The 16,669-nt window shown below is 46.5% G+C and overlaps 1 protein-coding gene across 5 annotated transcripts in view; it reads left to right on the plus strand.

Annotated features, from left to right (window-relative positions):
• Nucleotides 1-16,669, plus strand: part of MARCHF8 (membrane associated ring-CH-type finger 8) — a 493,920-nt gene that overhangs the window by 295,704 nt on the left and 181,547 nt on the right. The window contains exon 3 of one of the 5 annotated variants that reach the window (XM_063961501.1): nucleotides 15,362-15,475. The exons of the other annotated variants lie outside the window; for them this stretch is intronic. Coding sequence (XP_063817571.1) covers nucleotides 15,362-15,475 — 114 coding nt within the window. The remainder of the gene's footprint in view (nucleotides 1-15,361; nucleotides 15,476-16,669) is intronic. 5 annotated transcript variants of the gene reach the window in all.

A 16,669-nucleotide genomic window follows, 5' to 3' on the forward strand; every position in this document is an offset into this window, starting at 1 on the left:
AGCCACCGCTCAAAGCGGCGTCACCCGGCTCCAGCAAGCGAGGTCCCCCCTCTCCTCCTCTTGGCTCCCTCATCTCAATCCAACTGTTTCTAAAGTCGGATTGAAATGGTCGAAAAGGGGCAGAAGCATGCGGATCGCCAGCTTTTCCGCTGATCCACGTGCTTTCGAAGAAGTCGAATTCCTCGACTAGTCGAATAATTTGGGGTTATATTGAATAGGTCGGAACCCCCTCCGACCTAAAAAAGTTGAAAACTGCCGTCTTTTCAACAGATGGCAGCATTCAACTTCAATTGAATATACCCCTTAAAGTGGGTGTCTAAGTCCTTGCACATTTATACACACAGCTGTACACCAGGGAAGGGCTTTACCGGTATTGGCATAAAGACACACACATGGGCGTGGCAGCACCCGACTTAGAATCAGACTCCGAGTGTAATGGGTGTTACCTGCCCATGCCGGATGAAGTGAGCGTAACTTCAACAAAGGTAAATCAGCGGATCTCCAAAAAATGTCTCTATTCAGATACAGTATGATATAACTACTCACAATTTGTATGAATGATATTGACTTCTCAAAGTACAGTACTAATAGCCTACTAACCATATATAACTTCAATAAAATCTTTGCCCTCAATTAATTAAAGGACCACTTTACTATGGTAGTGCCACCAGGGGCGGAACTGCCTGAGACAATGGAAGCGGTTGCCAACGTGTGCCTGCCCTGAAGAGGGCACCTCTCCACCATTGTCCCAGCTTCCACGTCCCCCTAAGTGCCTGAAGACCCCCCTCCCTGCTATAAATTATGCTTAAAAGAGCGGCGGCCGTACTGAAGCTTGAGAGGGGATGGATTGATTCCTGCGTGTGGGAGGAGGGAGCCTACTGTCTGTCAGTGTCGGTGCTTCTACAGGGTGTCCCTAAAGTCTGGACACATAGGCAAAAATTCATATTTTCAAGAAATGAAATTTTCAACAACATTTTATTTAATTGGAATATTAACAAATATAGATAAAATATTGATGATAAAAACTGCAGCTAGTGGCGGTGCACACGCTGCTGCAGCCTGCGGTGCAGAGTCCTAGATTGCCACCTAGAAGCAGAGCAGGAGCGCTGGAGATACTAAGAGGGTAATACACACCTGATCGCAGCAGCAAATTTGTTAGTAGTTGGGCAAAACCATGTGCACTGTGGGGGTGGTCAGATGTAACATGTGCAGAGAGAGTTAGATTTTGGTGGGTTGTGTTCAATCTGAAATCTAAATTGCAGTGTAAAAATAAAGCAGCCAGTATTTACCCCTCACAGAATCAATATAACCCACCCAAATCTAAGGGTGTGTACACACAGTGAGATCCCTGCTATGTTCGATTTTGACTATACAATTTCCCTTGAACTCCCCCAGAGCCCAGATAGCACAGATTGTACAGATTTTGACTATCTGTGCTTGAGATTTTGTCTATGTACGATTTTGACTAGTGCCAATTTTGACTATACTTTGTACTAGATTGTACACTAGATAGTCAAGATTGACTTGCCTGCACAGTCTATCTAGCCTTACGATACCGACCCCACGGGAGCGTGCATCGGGATCGAATCTGTATCGCAAGCTGCCTAGAACCATGAGATATGCACTAACTTTTCATAAGATTTTGACTATATAGTCAAAATCTCACAGATTTATCTCACCGTGGCCAGTATTTACTAAAAGTCCGAGTTTGGCCGATTTGTGTTTTTTTTACTAAGTCCCAATCCGGGAATTCACTAAGCAGAAAACTCGGCAGTGTCTGCTCTATTCGTAATGGTTTGATTGGCAAAGTTCTGAAATACGAATGAATAGACCATCGGTCAAACGCGGCTGTTATTTCATACAATACGGGCATTCACTATTCATTCGTATTTGGGTGTTAATCTCGGAGTGCTCAAGTGCGGGTCTATTTTTTTTCGATTCGTTAAAAAAAGCAGCAAAAAAATAGACCTGCTTTTTCCAGTCGAGTTTGGATAACCATGCACGGATCCGTGAGATCTGTGCATGGTTATCTATGGGAAAGGGTCTGTTTAGTGTAAAAACAGAATAAAAAATTGCGTGGGGTCCCCCCTCCTAAGCACAACCAGCCTCGGGCTCTTTGAGCCGGTCCTGGTTGAAAAAATATGGGGGGAAAAATGACAGGGGTTGCCCCATATTTAATCAACCAGCACCGGGCTATGCGCCTGGTCCTGGTTCCAAAAATACGGGGGACAAAAAGCGTAGGGGTCCCCCGTATTTTTGAAACCAGCACCGGGCTCCACTAGCCAGGTACATAATGCCACTGAACTTTGCGGTCAGCGGTTGACCGAAAGTAACCTCACCGCTGACCGCAAAGTTCCCACCATTGGCTACAATGGAGCGCATAGGCGCAACATTGTATCTCTGCCGTGTGCTGCCTCACAGACACTACAGGAGCACACAGCCAATCAGGAGAGTGCCACGACGTGGCGCTCCCTGATTGGCTGAAGGGACCCTCTTTGACAGGAGTCAGGGGGGGTCCTGGCAGACGGGGAAAGGGGTCCCATGTGTAAACATGGGACCCCTTTCAGTGCGTGGATCGGGTATGCGGTTTGTTTTTTTGCCAAGTACGTGGATTATTAAAAAAGGACACGACACACTGGATTTAGGTGAGTATAATTTTATTTTCAGGTACCCTGGAATCGACGTCGAGACGTGGGCCGAGTTGGCATCTGAACATAGATAAGTATGTGTGTGTCGGAATGTATGTAATAAAGTTGTACTTTCAAGGTGTGTGTGTCCTGTTTTTATTTGGGTATTTTTGTTGCAGAAGAACTATAGGTGCCACCGGGCCCGTTTAACCACCGCATGCTGGTACTTGTGGTTCTCCAAGTACCAGCTTGCGGGGGAGGCTTGCAGGGACTTGTAGTTCTTGTGCAAAAAACAATATTCTTTTATTTTACACTTGGCTATCAGCCCCCCATCCGCAGCCCATGGATGGGGGGGACAGCCTCGGGCTTGATTTAAGGGGTCACCACTCCTCAGGACCGGCTCAAAGAGCCCGAGGCTGGTTATGCTTAGGAGGGGGGACCCCACGCAATTTTTTTCAGATTTTTAAAGACTTTAAAAACCTTTTTAAGGTACACAATGAATCTCACAGATCCGGCCGGGATTCCTTGTGTTTTGTCAGGCAGTGTTTTACTCATCACTCCCGTAAAACACTGCCTGATATTACGAATCACATCGATATCGGAAAATACGAATTGTGAAAAGTCTGCAGCTTAGTGAATGACCGTATCAGGATTCAAAAAGTTGCAGTAAAATGCACCCGATACCATTCGTGTTAAAACACCCTTCAAAACGGCCAAAACACGAATCTTTGTAAATATACCCCCGTGTGTACACACCCTAACTCTCTCTGCACATGTTATATCTGCCCCACCTGCAGTGCACATGGTTTTGGCCAACTGCTAACAAATTTGCTGCTACGATCAGGTCTGAATAACCACCCAAGTCCCTGTCGTCTGGCTACTTCAGGAGACCATACAGGTAGGATTGGAGAGGTCATGTAATAATGCTAGAGGAGGGAATTACAGGAGGGTGTGACAACAATGTTACAAGAGGAATACTAGGTGGAGAAGTAGTAGCATGTTAAATAGGGGAGATATCAGGTGGAGGCATGTTACATGGTGGAGATACAAGGTGACAGGATGGAATAATTTAATAGGATGTACTGTATTAAAGGGGATGTGGAAAATAATGAGAAAATTGGGATTAATGAGGAGTATGGAATAACTTTATGAGAAGGATTATTGGGGAGGGTTTAAATAATACAACAAAAGGAATTACATTGGGGATGCAATAATGTTAGAGGATATATTAAAAATCATTGGCAGTGCCGTTTCTTGCAGCGGGCGAGAGCCGCGGCACTTTGCGGGTCCTTGTTTCCCCCTCCTCCCTCTTACCGAGTACTCCTGCTGGGGGGGGCGGAGTTTCACGGAATGACGCGGTTGCGTCGTGACTTCACGACGCAATTGCGTAATTCTGTGAAACTCCGCTCCCCGAGCAGGAGTACTGATGACAAGAGGAGGGGGAGCCAAGCTAGAAGGAGGAGGCAGCCGGCGCGAGGAAGGAAAGGCAGCCCGAAGAGCGGGAAGAACCTCTTCAAATGTAAGTAGTCTCTCTCTCCCCCTCCTTTCCTTCCCCCCACTTGACACTTGCCTGCTGTAATGTGTAAAATGGGGACTCTTGCCTGCCGTACTGTATAAAATGGGGACTCTTGCCTGCCGTACTGTGTAAACTGGGGACTCTTGCCTGCGTAATGTGTAAAATGGGTACACTTGCCTGACGTACTGTGTAAAATGGGGACTCTTGCCTGCCGTACTGTGTAAAATGGGGACTCTTGCCTGCCGTACTGTATGAAATGGGGACTCTTGCCTGCCGTATTGTGTAAAATGGGGACTCTTGCCTGCCGTACTGGGTTAAAATGGTTTTTTTTGTTTTTTTTTCCAGTGGTGGCCGTGATTATGAGATCAGATGAGGCCACGCCCCCTTTCCGGGAGCACGCACGTTTTTTCTTTTTATATCTATGGGGGCGGATTTTTTTTTTTTTTAATGTCAATGGGGTGGGGGGGGGGTGAATTTTGAAATTTCGCAGTGGGAGCCAAATTGGGTAGAAACAGCCCTGATCATTGGGTATTGAGACAAAATTCCTCTGCCGACGAAAGTCGCCCTGCACTGACGTTTCATATGAAAATGTCAGCACAGCATGACTTATTGGCCACATCACAGTGCAGCTCACTGCTCTGAGACACCCCTGCCAGAAGGAGAATTTTGGCTGCCACCCCAACCCTAGACCACCTTGCACCGCAGGTGAGCATTGCAGCCTCAAAGCCTCTCCCTTTCATACCCAGAGCAGCCTAACAGTAAGTGGGATAACAGGTGGGAAGGTTCATGATGGGCTGCTGCTTACCTCAATCCCGTCAGGGGTCATTGGGGGGGGGCACCAACATCTAGCTTGCCTCCAGGCGACTGGGTTGAAGTTACGACACTGAGTGCCACTGACCATGTCATAACTACTTCAGTGCTCTTTCTAATTAACAGGAGCGCCGATAATGATGGATAGCATAGCACCCCTATCGTTTTTATAATTTCACTAGATTCATACATGGGGTAAAGCGGGAACTGCAGCATGTAACTTTGCAGTTACCGGAAAGCTCCATAACACCTGTTCAAACATCTAGGGGCAGATGTATTAAGCCTGGAGAAGTAATTAAGCAGTGATAAGTGGAAGGTGATAACGTACCAGCCAATCAGCTCCTAATGGGCCCTACACACTGGCCGACATGACTGCACGATATGAACGATCTCGTTCATTAATGAACAAGATAACGTTCATATCGTGCAGTGTGGAGGCTCCAGCGATGAATGATGCGCGGCCCCGCTCGTTCATCGCTGGTCCCCCGTCGGCTGTACATGCAGGCCAATATGGACGATCTCGTCCATATTTGCCTGCACTTCAATGCAGCCGGGTGACGGGGGAAGTGAAGAAACTTCACTCCCCCCGTCACTGCCCCTCCGCTGCCGGGTCGCCCGTCGGCTGTATCCGTCGGCGGCGGATCGGCCAGTGTGTAGGGCCTATCACTGTCAATTTACATATTGGAGCTGATTGGCTGGTGCATTATCACCTTGCACTTATCACTGCTTTATCACTTTTCTAGGCTTAATACATCTGCCCCCTATTCCTCTGTCTGTCGTGTCCACTCCAACCATTTGTATCTCTGTTTCCTTCCTTTTTCCCTTTTTCATACAACTTGCGACTACAAACCATTGTCCTCTGGCACGATACCTTCTTCATCCTTATCTTCTACCTCCCCCCACTTCATACCTTCTTCCCTCCTAGTATGCTGGAGTTTAATATTGTCAGAGACATCAGTAAGTATCACTGAGCTTGCATTTTGACTGTGGTCAGTAATTGATTCACCTTGACTGGTACTACACTAGCTTCAGGACCAGTGGTGGCTCCAGAGGTGGGGCTGCAGCACAGTCCAAACTACACTAGCTTCAGGACCAGTGGTGGCTCCAGAGGTGGGGCTGCAGCACAGTCCAAACTACACTAGCATCAGGACCAGTGGTGGCTCCAGAGGTGGGGCTGCAGCACAGTCCAAACTACACTAGCATCAGGACCAGTGGTGGCTCCAGAGGTGGGGCTGCAGCACAGTCCAAACTACACTAGCTTCAGGACCAGTGGTGGCTCCAGAGGTGGGGCTGCAGCACAGTCCAAACTACACTAGCTTCAGGACCAGTGGTGGCTCCAGAGGTGGGGCTGCAGCACAGTCCAAACTACACTAGCATCAGGACCAGTGGTGGCTCCAGAGGTGCGGCTGCAGCACAGTCCAAACTACACTAGCTTCAGGACCAGTGGTGGCTCCAGAGGTGGGGCTGCAGCACAGTCCAAACTACACTAGCTTCAGGACCAGTGGTGGCTCCAGAGGTGGGGCTGCAGCACAGTCCAAACTACACTAGCATCAGGACCAGTGGTGGCTTCAGAGGTGGGGCTGCAGCACAGTCCAAACTACACTAGCATCAGGACCAGTGGTGGCTCCAGAGGTGGGGCTGCAGCACAGTCCAAACTACACTAGCATCAGGACCAGTGGTGGCTCCAGAGGTGGGGCTGCATCACAGTCCAAACTACACTAGCATCAGGACCAGTGGTGGCTCCAGAGGTGGGGCTGCAGCACAGTCCAAACTACACTAGCATCAGGACCAGTGGTGGCTCCAGAGGTGGGGCTGCATCACATTCCAAACTACACTAGCTTCAGGACCAGTGGTGGCTCCAGAGGTGGGGCTGCAGCACAGTCCAAACTACACTAGCATCAGGACCAGTGGTGGCTCCAGAGGTGGGGCTGCAGAACAGTCCAAACTACACTAGCATCAGGACCAGTGGTGGCTCCAGAGGTGGGTGCTGCAGAACAGTCCAAAATTCAAATAGGGGAGCCACACCAACTGCCAGTGAGTTCCGGCTATAAATGTTTGGGGTGGCCGTTGGTGTGACTCCACTGAATTTGCCTGTGCTGCAGCCCCACCTCCTGAACCACCACTGGTTAGGACTGTGGTTGCACAGATCCCCAGGCCATGATGTAACGAGGGCAGTGAATACTCTATCATTCTGCCCGTTATGCGTAAATGGAGCCACTGATCCCAAAACACTGTATAACAATTGTGCAGGGTTGGCGACAAAAACTACCTCGCAGTTAGTTGGTCCGTCCTCCTAGCAATGAATAATAGGTTATAGTATAACCTTAGCTATCTAATAACTTAATGAAAGACTGGGTTCTGGAGCTGATATGAAATAGACTAATAAAGGAACAGTTTATTTACAAAAGAAAGTACAGTGCTTGGTTACAGAAATGATAAAAATTAACAGGGTTACAGATGACATAGACAAACGTGTTGCAATTTCATTAGAAAAAGAAAATTGCACTTGGCTTATTCTTGAGCCAGGGAGAATGGCAGGCAATACAGGTCCAGGCTGCAACTCGCAACTAATCTCCCAAGTCTGACCCAGAACAAAAGGTCCCCGTAACTTTTATCACCTCCACCCCCCCACCCCCCACCCTTCCCCATCCCACAAGTTAGGTCACTGATGATTTGCTGGGTAGATAATTAACCCAGGATCCATGCCAGGACTGCCCTCACCATGTTTAACCTAAGTACAAAGCTCTTTTAATAACTCAACGGACATAGGACTTAGGTGATAACATTGCTAGAACTGGTGATAACCACCAGCTTGTGGAAAGATAATCTTTACATGGGGAGGCCTACTTAAGAAGTATTGCAACGATACTTGTATAATTGCAATATATTATTGCATGCTCTGTCAGTGGTCCCACTTACTACTAGTACTAGACACATTGGTAGCCATTTAAGGGCTCGTACACTCTACCCCAATGTGTTTCCCCATAGTAAGTATATAATAAATAAATAGAATAAGGTGTACTCCAAAAACCGGAAAACAAACAGAACACTGCCATGATGCTAATAATAACTGCAGTGGCAAAGGTGACAATAAACAACAGTTACTGGGGTCAGACTTGTTTACATGTGATTTACTATCGTTACAAATGCTGGTATAAAGTACCTTAATGAATAATCGCAGTGTGCTTCAATCGAAACTCTAATATAAATAGGATTAGCCTGCTCCATAAGTAATCATTTATCTGAAATATATTACGTTCTCATATGGTACTAGAAATGTTATTTATATATTTGTAACTGGTTTTAGCAGCTTATTTTGTATGGCGCAACCTCTAATTTTACTTGAGTTGCACTTAAACATCCAGTGCAAAAGTATTAGGAAGTGGTTTTTATTTTTAATCAATATTTCTCTTACGTCCTAGAGGATGCTGGGGACTCCGTAAGGACCATGGGGTATAGACGGGCTCCGCAGGAGATAGGGCACCTAAAAAGAAATTTGACTATGGGTGTGCACTGGCTCCTCCCTCTATGCCCCTCCTCCAGACCTCAGTTAGATCTTGTGCCCAGAGGAGAAAGGGTACAATGCAGAGAGCTCTCCAGAGTTTTCTGTTTTAAAGAATTTTGTTAGGTTTTTTATTTTCAGGGAGTCCTGTTGGCAACAGGTTCCCTGCATCGTGGGACTGAGGAGAGAGAAACAGAGCTGGCTTGTCAAGTTGGGCTCTGTTTCTAAGGCTACTGGACACCATTAGCTCCAGAGGGAGTCGGAACACAGGTCTCACCTGGGGTTCGTCCCGGAGCCGCGCCGCCGTCCTCCTCACAGATGCCGAAGATAGAAGCCAGGTGAGTATGAGAAGGCAAGAAGACATCAGGCGGCAGAAGACATCAGATCTTCATGAGGTAAGCGCGCAGCGGTAAGCTGCGTGCCATTGCTCCCAGTACACAGACACAAGCAGGCACTGAAGGGTGCAGGGCGCAGGGGGGGGGCGCCCTGGGCAGCAATATTCCTCATTTTGTGGCAATATAAGCAGGATTAGGCTGTGGCACAGTAAATCCACAAATTCCCCGCCATTTTTTATATAAGGTTACGGGGACCAAAGTCCGCCGTCGGGTGGGCGGGGCTTGATCCTCAGCACTAACCAGCGCCATTTTCTCCACAGAAACTGCATGAGGAAAAGCTGGCTCCCTGATCTCTCCCCTGCTGAACCTTCACAGGCTGGAAAAAAGAGGTGGGGGGCACTTTGGAGACGCAGTGAGTGGGAATTAAGGCTATATATATAAAAAGCGCTATCTGGTATATATATATTCCAGTGTTTTTAAGCGCTGGTGTGTGCTGGCATACTCTCTCTCTGTCTCTCCTAAGGGCCTGGTTGGGGTTTTGTCCCCTTATAGGTTAATCCCTGTGTGTGGGGGGTGTTGGTACGTGTGTGTCGACATGTCTGAGGCGGAAGGCTTCTCCGAGGAGGCGGTGGAGCAAATGAGTGGTGTGTCCCCGTCGGTTGTGCCGACTCCGGATTGGATGGACATGTGGCATATGTTGAATGCAAGTGTGGCATCTTTACATAAAAGGCCTGATAAGGCTGAATTAGGGGGGACATCAGGGGGTCAATCCTCGGATTGGACTGACTCACAGGGCCCGTCGGGGTCTCAAAAGCGTCCCTTAACACAAGACACTACTACCGACATGGATTCTGACTCCAGTGTCGACTACGACTAAGTAAAATTGCACCCTAGGGTGAATAAAACCATTCGGTGTATGATTGTGGCAATAAGGGATGTGTTACATATTGAGGATGAACCCTTGGTCCCCGACACAAGGGTACACATGTTTAAGGAAAAGAAACAGATTATTAATTTTCCCACATCTCATGAATTAAATGATTTCTTTGGAAAAGCTTGGGAGACTCCGGAAAAGAGACCGCAGATCCCCAAAAGAATTTATATGGCATACCCCTTCCCTAAGCAGGACAGGGAGATTTGGGAATCATCCCCCACTGTAGACAAGGCCCTGACGCGCTTGTCCAAGAAAGTGGCGCTACCGTCTCCTGGCACAGCGGCCCTTAAGGACCCTGCAGAAACTACCTTAAAGTGTATTTATTCTCATATGGGGGCTGTGCTAAGATCGACAATTGCGTCGGCATGGGTGTGTAGTGCAATTGCAGCTTAGACAGATGAGCTGACAGATCAATTTGATAATATGGATAAGGATACTATATTCTTAACTCTAGCCCATATAAAAGACGCAGTCTTATTTATGAGGGATGCCCAAAGGGACATTGGATTGCTGGCTTCTAGGGCCAATGCCATGTCTATCTCAGCGAGAAGATCCTTATGGACTCGCCAATGGACGGGTGATGCGGATTCCAAAAAAACATATGGAAGTACTACCCTATAAGGGTGATGTATTGTTTGGGGATGGGCTGACGGACCTGGTTTCCACAGCTACAGCAGGTAAATCAAATTTTTTAACATATATTCCCCAACAGCAAAAGAAAGTAACACCCTATCAGATGCAGTCCTTTCGGTTGCACAAGTCCAAAAGAGGTCGGGGATCCTCTTTCCTCGTCAGAGGTAAGGGCAGAGGCAAAAGAGCACCTGCTTCGGCAGGTGCTCAGGAACAAAAGTCCTCCCCGGCTGCTCCAAAACCCACAGCATGACGCTGGGGCTCCCCTGAGGGAGTCCGTACCGGTGGGGGCACGTCTTTGACTTTTCAGTCAGGCCTGGTTCAGATCAGACCTGAATCCCTGGGTGTTGGAAATAGTTTCCCAGGGGTACAAACTGGAATTCGAGGAGGTGCCCCCGCGCCGATTTTTCAAATCGGCCCTACCAGCTTCCACATCAGAAAGGGATGTAGTGTTAGCTGCAATTCAAACGCTGTGTATACAGCAAGTGATAATCAAGGTTTCCCTGTACCAGCAGGGAAGAGGTTACTACTCAACCCTATTTGTGGTCCCGAAACCGGACGGTTCGGTCAGACCGATTTTGAATCTGAAATCCCTAAACCTGTACATAAAAAGATTCAAATTCAAAATGGAATCACTCAGAGCGATAATAGCCAACATGGAGGAGGGGGAGTTTATGGTGTCTCTGGACATAAAGGATGCGTACCTTCATGTCCCCATATATGCCCCCCATCAGGAATACCTGAGATTCGCTGTACAGGATTGTCATTACCAATTTCAGACGTTGCCGTTTGGACTCTCCGCGGCCCCGAGGATTTTCACCAAGATAATGGTGGAAATGATGGTGGTCCTGCGCAAGCATGGAGTCACAATTATCCCATACTTGGACAATCTCCTGATAAAAGCGAGATCAAGGGAGAAATTGCTGAGCAGTGTGGCGCTCTCTCTGAGAGTGCTCCAGCAACACGGTTGGATTCTAAATCTACCGAAGTCACAGTTGATTCCGACAACTCGACTACCGTTCCTAGGTATGATACTGGATACGGAACAAATGAAGGTCTTCCTCCCAATAGAGAGCCCAAGACATCCAGAACATGGTCAGAGACCTGCTAAAGCCGAAAAGGGTGTCAGTTCACCAATGCACTCGAGTTCTGGGGAAAATGGTGGCGGCCTACGAGGCCATTCCCTTCGGAAGGTTCCAGGCAAGGACTTTTCAATGGGAACTTCTGGACAAGTGGTTCGGGTCCCATCTGCACTTACATCGGAAAATAACTTTGTCCCCAGGGACCAGAGTGTCCCTCCTGTGGTGGTTGCAAAGTGCTCACCTCCTGGAGGGTCGCAGGTTCGGAATTCAGGATCCTGGTTACCACGGATGCGAGCCTCCGAGGATGGGGAGCGGTCACACAGGAAAAAAAAAATTTCAGGGTCTTCGGTCAGACCAGGAGTCCTGTCTACACATCAATGTATTGGAACTCAGGGCCATTTACAACGGCCTTCGATAGGCGGAGAGTTTTCTTCGAAACCTACCGGTTCTGATTCAATCAGACAATGTCACAGCAGTGGCTCATGTGAACCGCCAAGGCGGGACAAGAAGCAGAGTCGCGATGGCGGAAGCCACAAGGATCCTTCGCTGGGCGGAAAATCATGTAAGCGCTCTGTCGGCTGTCTTCATTCCGGGAGTGGACAACTGGGAAGCAGACTTCCTCAGCAGACACGATCTCCATCCAGGAGAGTGGGGACTTCATCAAGAAGTCTTTGCAGACGTAACACGTCTTTGGGGAACTCCTCAAATAGACAGGATGGCATCACGCCTCAACAAAAAACTTCGGAGGTATTGCGCCGGGTCTCGGGACCCTCAGGCAGTAGCAGTAGATGCTCTGGTAACACCGTGGGTGTTCAAATTGGTCTACGTGTTTCCTCCTCTTCCTCTCATCACAAAAGTGTTGAGGATCATAAGACGAAGAAGAGTACAGACGATACTCGTTGTCCCAGACTGGCCTCGAAGGGCCTGGTACTCGGATCTACAAAAGATGCTCACAGGAGATCCCTGGCCTCTTCCTCTGAGGGAAGACCTGTTGCAGCAGGGGCCCTGTGTATTTCAAGACTTACCGCGGTTACGTTTGACGGCATGGCGGTTAACGCCGAATCCTAGCGAAAAAGGGGATTCCGGAAGAGGTCATCCCTACTTTAATAAAGGCTAGGAAGGAGGTGACGGTAAAACATTATCACCGTATCTGGCGAAAGTATGTGTCTTGATGTGAGACCAAGAATGCACCTACGGAAGATTTTCATCTGGGTCGTCTTCTCCACTTCCTACAGACAGGAGTGGATATGGGCCTGAAATTAGGCTCTGTTAAGGTACAGATTTCGGCCCTCTCGATTTTCTTTCAGAAGGAATTGGCTTCTCTTCCAGAAGTCCAGACGTTTGTAAAGGGAGTGCTGCACATCCAGCCCCCTTTTGTGCCTCCAGTGGCACCATGGGACCTGAACGTGGTGTTGCAGTTCCTAAAATCACACTGGTTTGAACCGCTTAACAAGGTTGAGTTGAAATTTCTTACCTGGAAGGTGGTCATGTTGTTGGCCTTAGCATCAGCAAGGCGAGTGTCAGAATTGGCGGCTTTGTCACACAAGAGCCCCTACTTGATTTTTCATGTGGATCGAGCTGAATTGAGGACACGTCCGCAATTTTTGCCTAAAGTGGTTTCTTCGTTCCATATGAATCAACCTATTGTGGTGCCTGTGGCTACAAGTGACCTGGAGGATTCCAGATTCCTGGACGTAGTCAGGGCCTTAAAAATTTATGTAGCCAGGACGGCTAGAATTAGGATAACAGAGGCTCTGTTTGTCCTGTATGCGGCCACTAAGATTGGCGCACCTGCTTCGAAGCAGACTATTGCTCGCTGGATCTGTAATACGATTCAGCAGGCTCACTCTACGGCTGGATTGCCGGTACCAAATTCGGTTAAGGCCCATTCCACTAGGAAGGTGGGCTCTTCTTGGGCGGCTGCCCGAGGCGTCTCGGCTTTACAACTTTGCCGAGCGGCGACTTGGCCGGGGTCAAACACTTTTGCTAAATTCTACAAGTTTGATACCCTGGCTGATGAGGACATAGCGTTTGCTCAGTCGGTGCAGCAGAGTCATACGCACTCTCCCGCCCGATTGGATGCTTTGGTATAAACCCCATGGTCCTTACGGAGTCCCCAGCATCCTAGGAAGTAAGAGAAAATAAGATTTTAAACCTACCGGTAAATCTATTTCTCCTAGTCCGTAGAGGATGCTGGGCGCCCGTCCCAGTGCGGAAACTCTGCAAGACTTGTATATAGTAGTTGCTTACATAAGGGTTATGTTACAGTTGACATCGGTCTTGTTAACTGGTTATGTATGTTCCAGGTTACATGGTATGATTGGTGTGGGCTGGTATGAATCTTGCCCTTGGATTGCTAAATCCTGCCTTGTATTGTCCATCTCCTCTGGGCACCATTCTCTAACTGAGGTCTGGAGGAGGGGCATAGAGGGAGGAGCCAGTGCACACCCATAGTCAAAGTTCTTTTTAGGTGCCCTATCTCCTGCGGAGCCCGTCTATACCCCATGGTCCTTACGGAGTCCCCAGCATACTCTACGTACTAGGAGAAATAGATTTACCAGTATGTTTAAAATCTTATTATTTTGTAGATCACTTCCTTCATGACAAGTGAACATACATGAAACCCCCTGAAAATTGACTATTTTGTTTTGTTTACTCCATGCAGCCATCATTTAGTCATACCAGTAAACAAAAAGGAATAGCTTAAGTTATTACCAAGTTGTTGTTGTTTTTTTATATATAAAACCCCCTCCAAATTTTTTTCATTTTTTTTTTTTCTTCACTGTAATTACAATTATGTGACCAAACAAAAGTACACACTTCCATGTGTTTTAAGTTTGATACACGCTGGAGTGATTTCTGCCTGATATGTTGTTTCTGGGTGAATCGGAATGACATATCGGCAGGATTCATGTACAAGGCTAAACCACGCCTAGTATTTCATTGCACCTTCCAAAAAAAACATTCCAGTACGGCCGGCATACCGCACCGCCGCCAAATTCGTACTTCATTACGTTCCGCCCATTGAGTCCCAATTACTACTGAGGAGGTTTTATTTACCATTACTCACCTTAAACCTCTTATTAAACAAATACTTTATAATCAGGCGCAATGCCAAGAGCTGATTTTCCAAGCTGCTGTTCTGTCGGAGAAAGTCAGTCTCCGTGACCAGAAATGACTAAGAATATATATAGTGAGCAGTGCTAACTCTTAATCAGACAGTTTAGAAATTGCGGTGGAGAGCATAGAGGACATGTGCATGGTGGAGATATGTCTTGCCGCCCTGTGTGTCGTCACTTTATGATGAAAGGAAACTGTCGATAGGAAGATGGTTGTGCCTTCTACCACCAGGGCATTAATGGGCCCCCTCTGCGTTAATCACCAATGGTCATTTTCTATACCCATGCTTTCTTCTTCTACACAAGCATGGGTATAGAATTACATACAAAATAAAAACTACAAAATTGATTTCAGATATTTAATAGGGCCTTGTTATCAGTCTGTGGTCCACAATTGATGGTTATTAGGGCACCATCGATGAGTGTGTGTGGGGGGGGGGTGTATACTGGGATTTTTGTGTATTTTTATTGTGTATGATACTAATGTGGATATTGTTCTCCATGGACATTTGCTCATTTTCTTTGTCCTCAATATTTCCTTGTTGTGGATGTTTTTGTTTTGTTTTGTTTTTTGAGATTCCAATTTTCTTTCTTGTTTTTGCTTAATTATTACTATGTTCTCTTTTCTTCTGTGCAGTATAAGTATATGCCATATAAACCTGTCATTATTGTCTGATTGTCTTTTGTTATTACGTTATTGTTATTAATAAAACATTAAATTGTTTAGATTTTTTTGGGGGGGCTAGTACAGTATGATGTAGTTTTATGTGACAATATATAACAGATTTTACTTTGTCATTACTTAGCTAATAATAAACCAACATGAAGAGGCAGAGTGTTCCACAAATTGTGCAGCTGTGCCTAGATTTACAGCTAAGTACATGTGTTTCCAGGATGCGGGTACTTATTTCCAGCTACTGGTAAGCTTTAGAAATAAGGTTTTATTTTGCAGCGTGACATCATTGAAATGAGACATAGGGCTACATTTTTAGTGGCCGTTACATGATGTACAGAAGGGAACGTAGCCATTTCTACTCTGAGCTGGGAGAAATTCGATTAATAGGACACACATTTTGCCTTACAATTCAGAGAAGCACATTTTCTATGCAAAAAAAAAAGGATTATAAACAAGTTATAACATGTATTAGACTAGACCAAGCCGTATTTTAGGAGAAAAAAAAAAGTTTTCTTTTTATGAAAGTGTAGTTCTAAATCGGTTGTATTGTAGGTGCTACTTTCATATTTACACTTTTATACAGTGAGTCTCTAGATTTTTATTTATGCTTCTCTCAAAAGCCAGGCGAGCTAGTAATGTCCAGAGCAGTCTCCAGGTAGCAGCGAGTAATTTTGAAGTGCGTTTCCAGTATACTTTGTAAATGAGGTCTATGCGGCCCTTCACTTCTTGTACTGGTATTAGAGCGATTCTACCTCTCTTTGGACTTATTTTCTTTTACGTGCTAGAAAACAAGTTTTTATTCTAGGAATCAAATGAAGACTACAAGTGGTAGGCAAGCATCATTTTGTATGCAAAATAACAATTGAATATATCAATAATTGTTTTCTAAGCTTTTGCAGGAGGCAATGTTGAGGCAGAATTGGAGGAGACAGTGATGCTAGAAATGCAAGCATACTGTACTGTATGTTTACCTGAGTATAGCAGCACAGCAACAGGTGCACAAGAAGCAGGAACAAGCACATTATGCAGCAATCCAAACCAGCAGGCTCCGTTTCCAGCACTAAGGGGGACATTTACTAAGCAGTGATAAGAGCGGAGAAGTGAGCCAATGGAGAAGTTGCCCATGTCAACCAATCAGCACTGAAGTAACATCTATAATTTGCATACTATAAAATTATACAGAGCTGCTGATTGGTTGATGGGGCAACTTCTCCACTGGCTCACTTCTTATCACTGCTTAGTAAATGTCCCCCTAAGCCTGGTAAAGGCTTCATAGTTAGCAGTAGCAGACTTCTCTCTTGGTAGACATCACTCCTGAGTTAACCTTACTTATAAATGGGTATCCGGATGGTAGGTTGACAGTCAGTAGGTTGACCACTATTGGTCGACATTGGCATAGTCGACACAGGAAAAATGTTGACATGTTAAATGGTTGACA

This window comes from Pseudophryne corroboree, chromosome 3 (genome assembly GCF_028390025.1).
Source record: "Pseudophryne corroboree isolate aPseCor3 chromosome 3, aPseCor3.hap2, whole genome shotgun sequence".
Taxonomy (NCBI): domain Eukaryota; kingdom Metazoa; phylum Chordata; class Amphibia; order Anura; family Myobatrachidae; genus Pseudophryne; species Pseudophryne corroboree.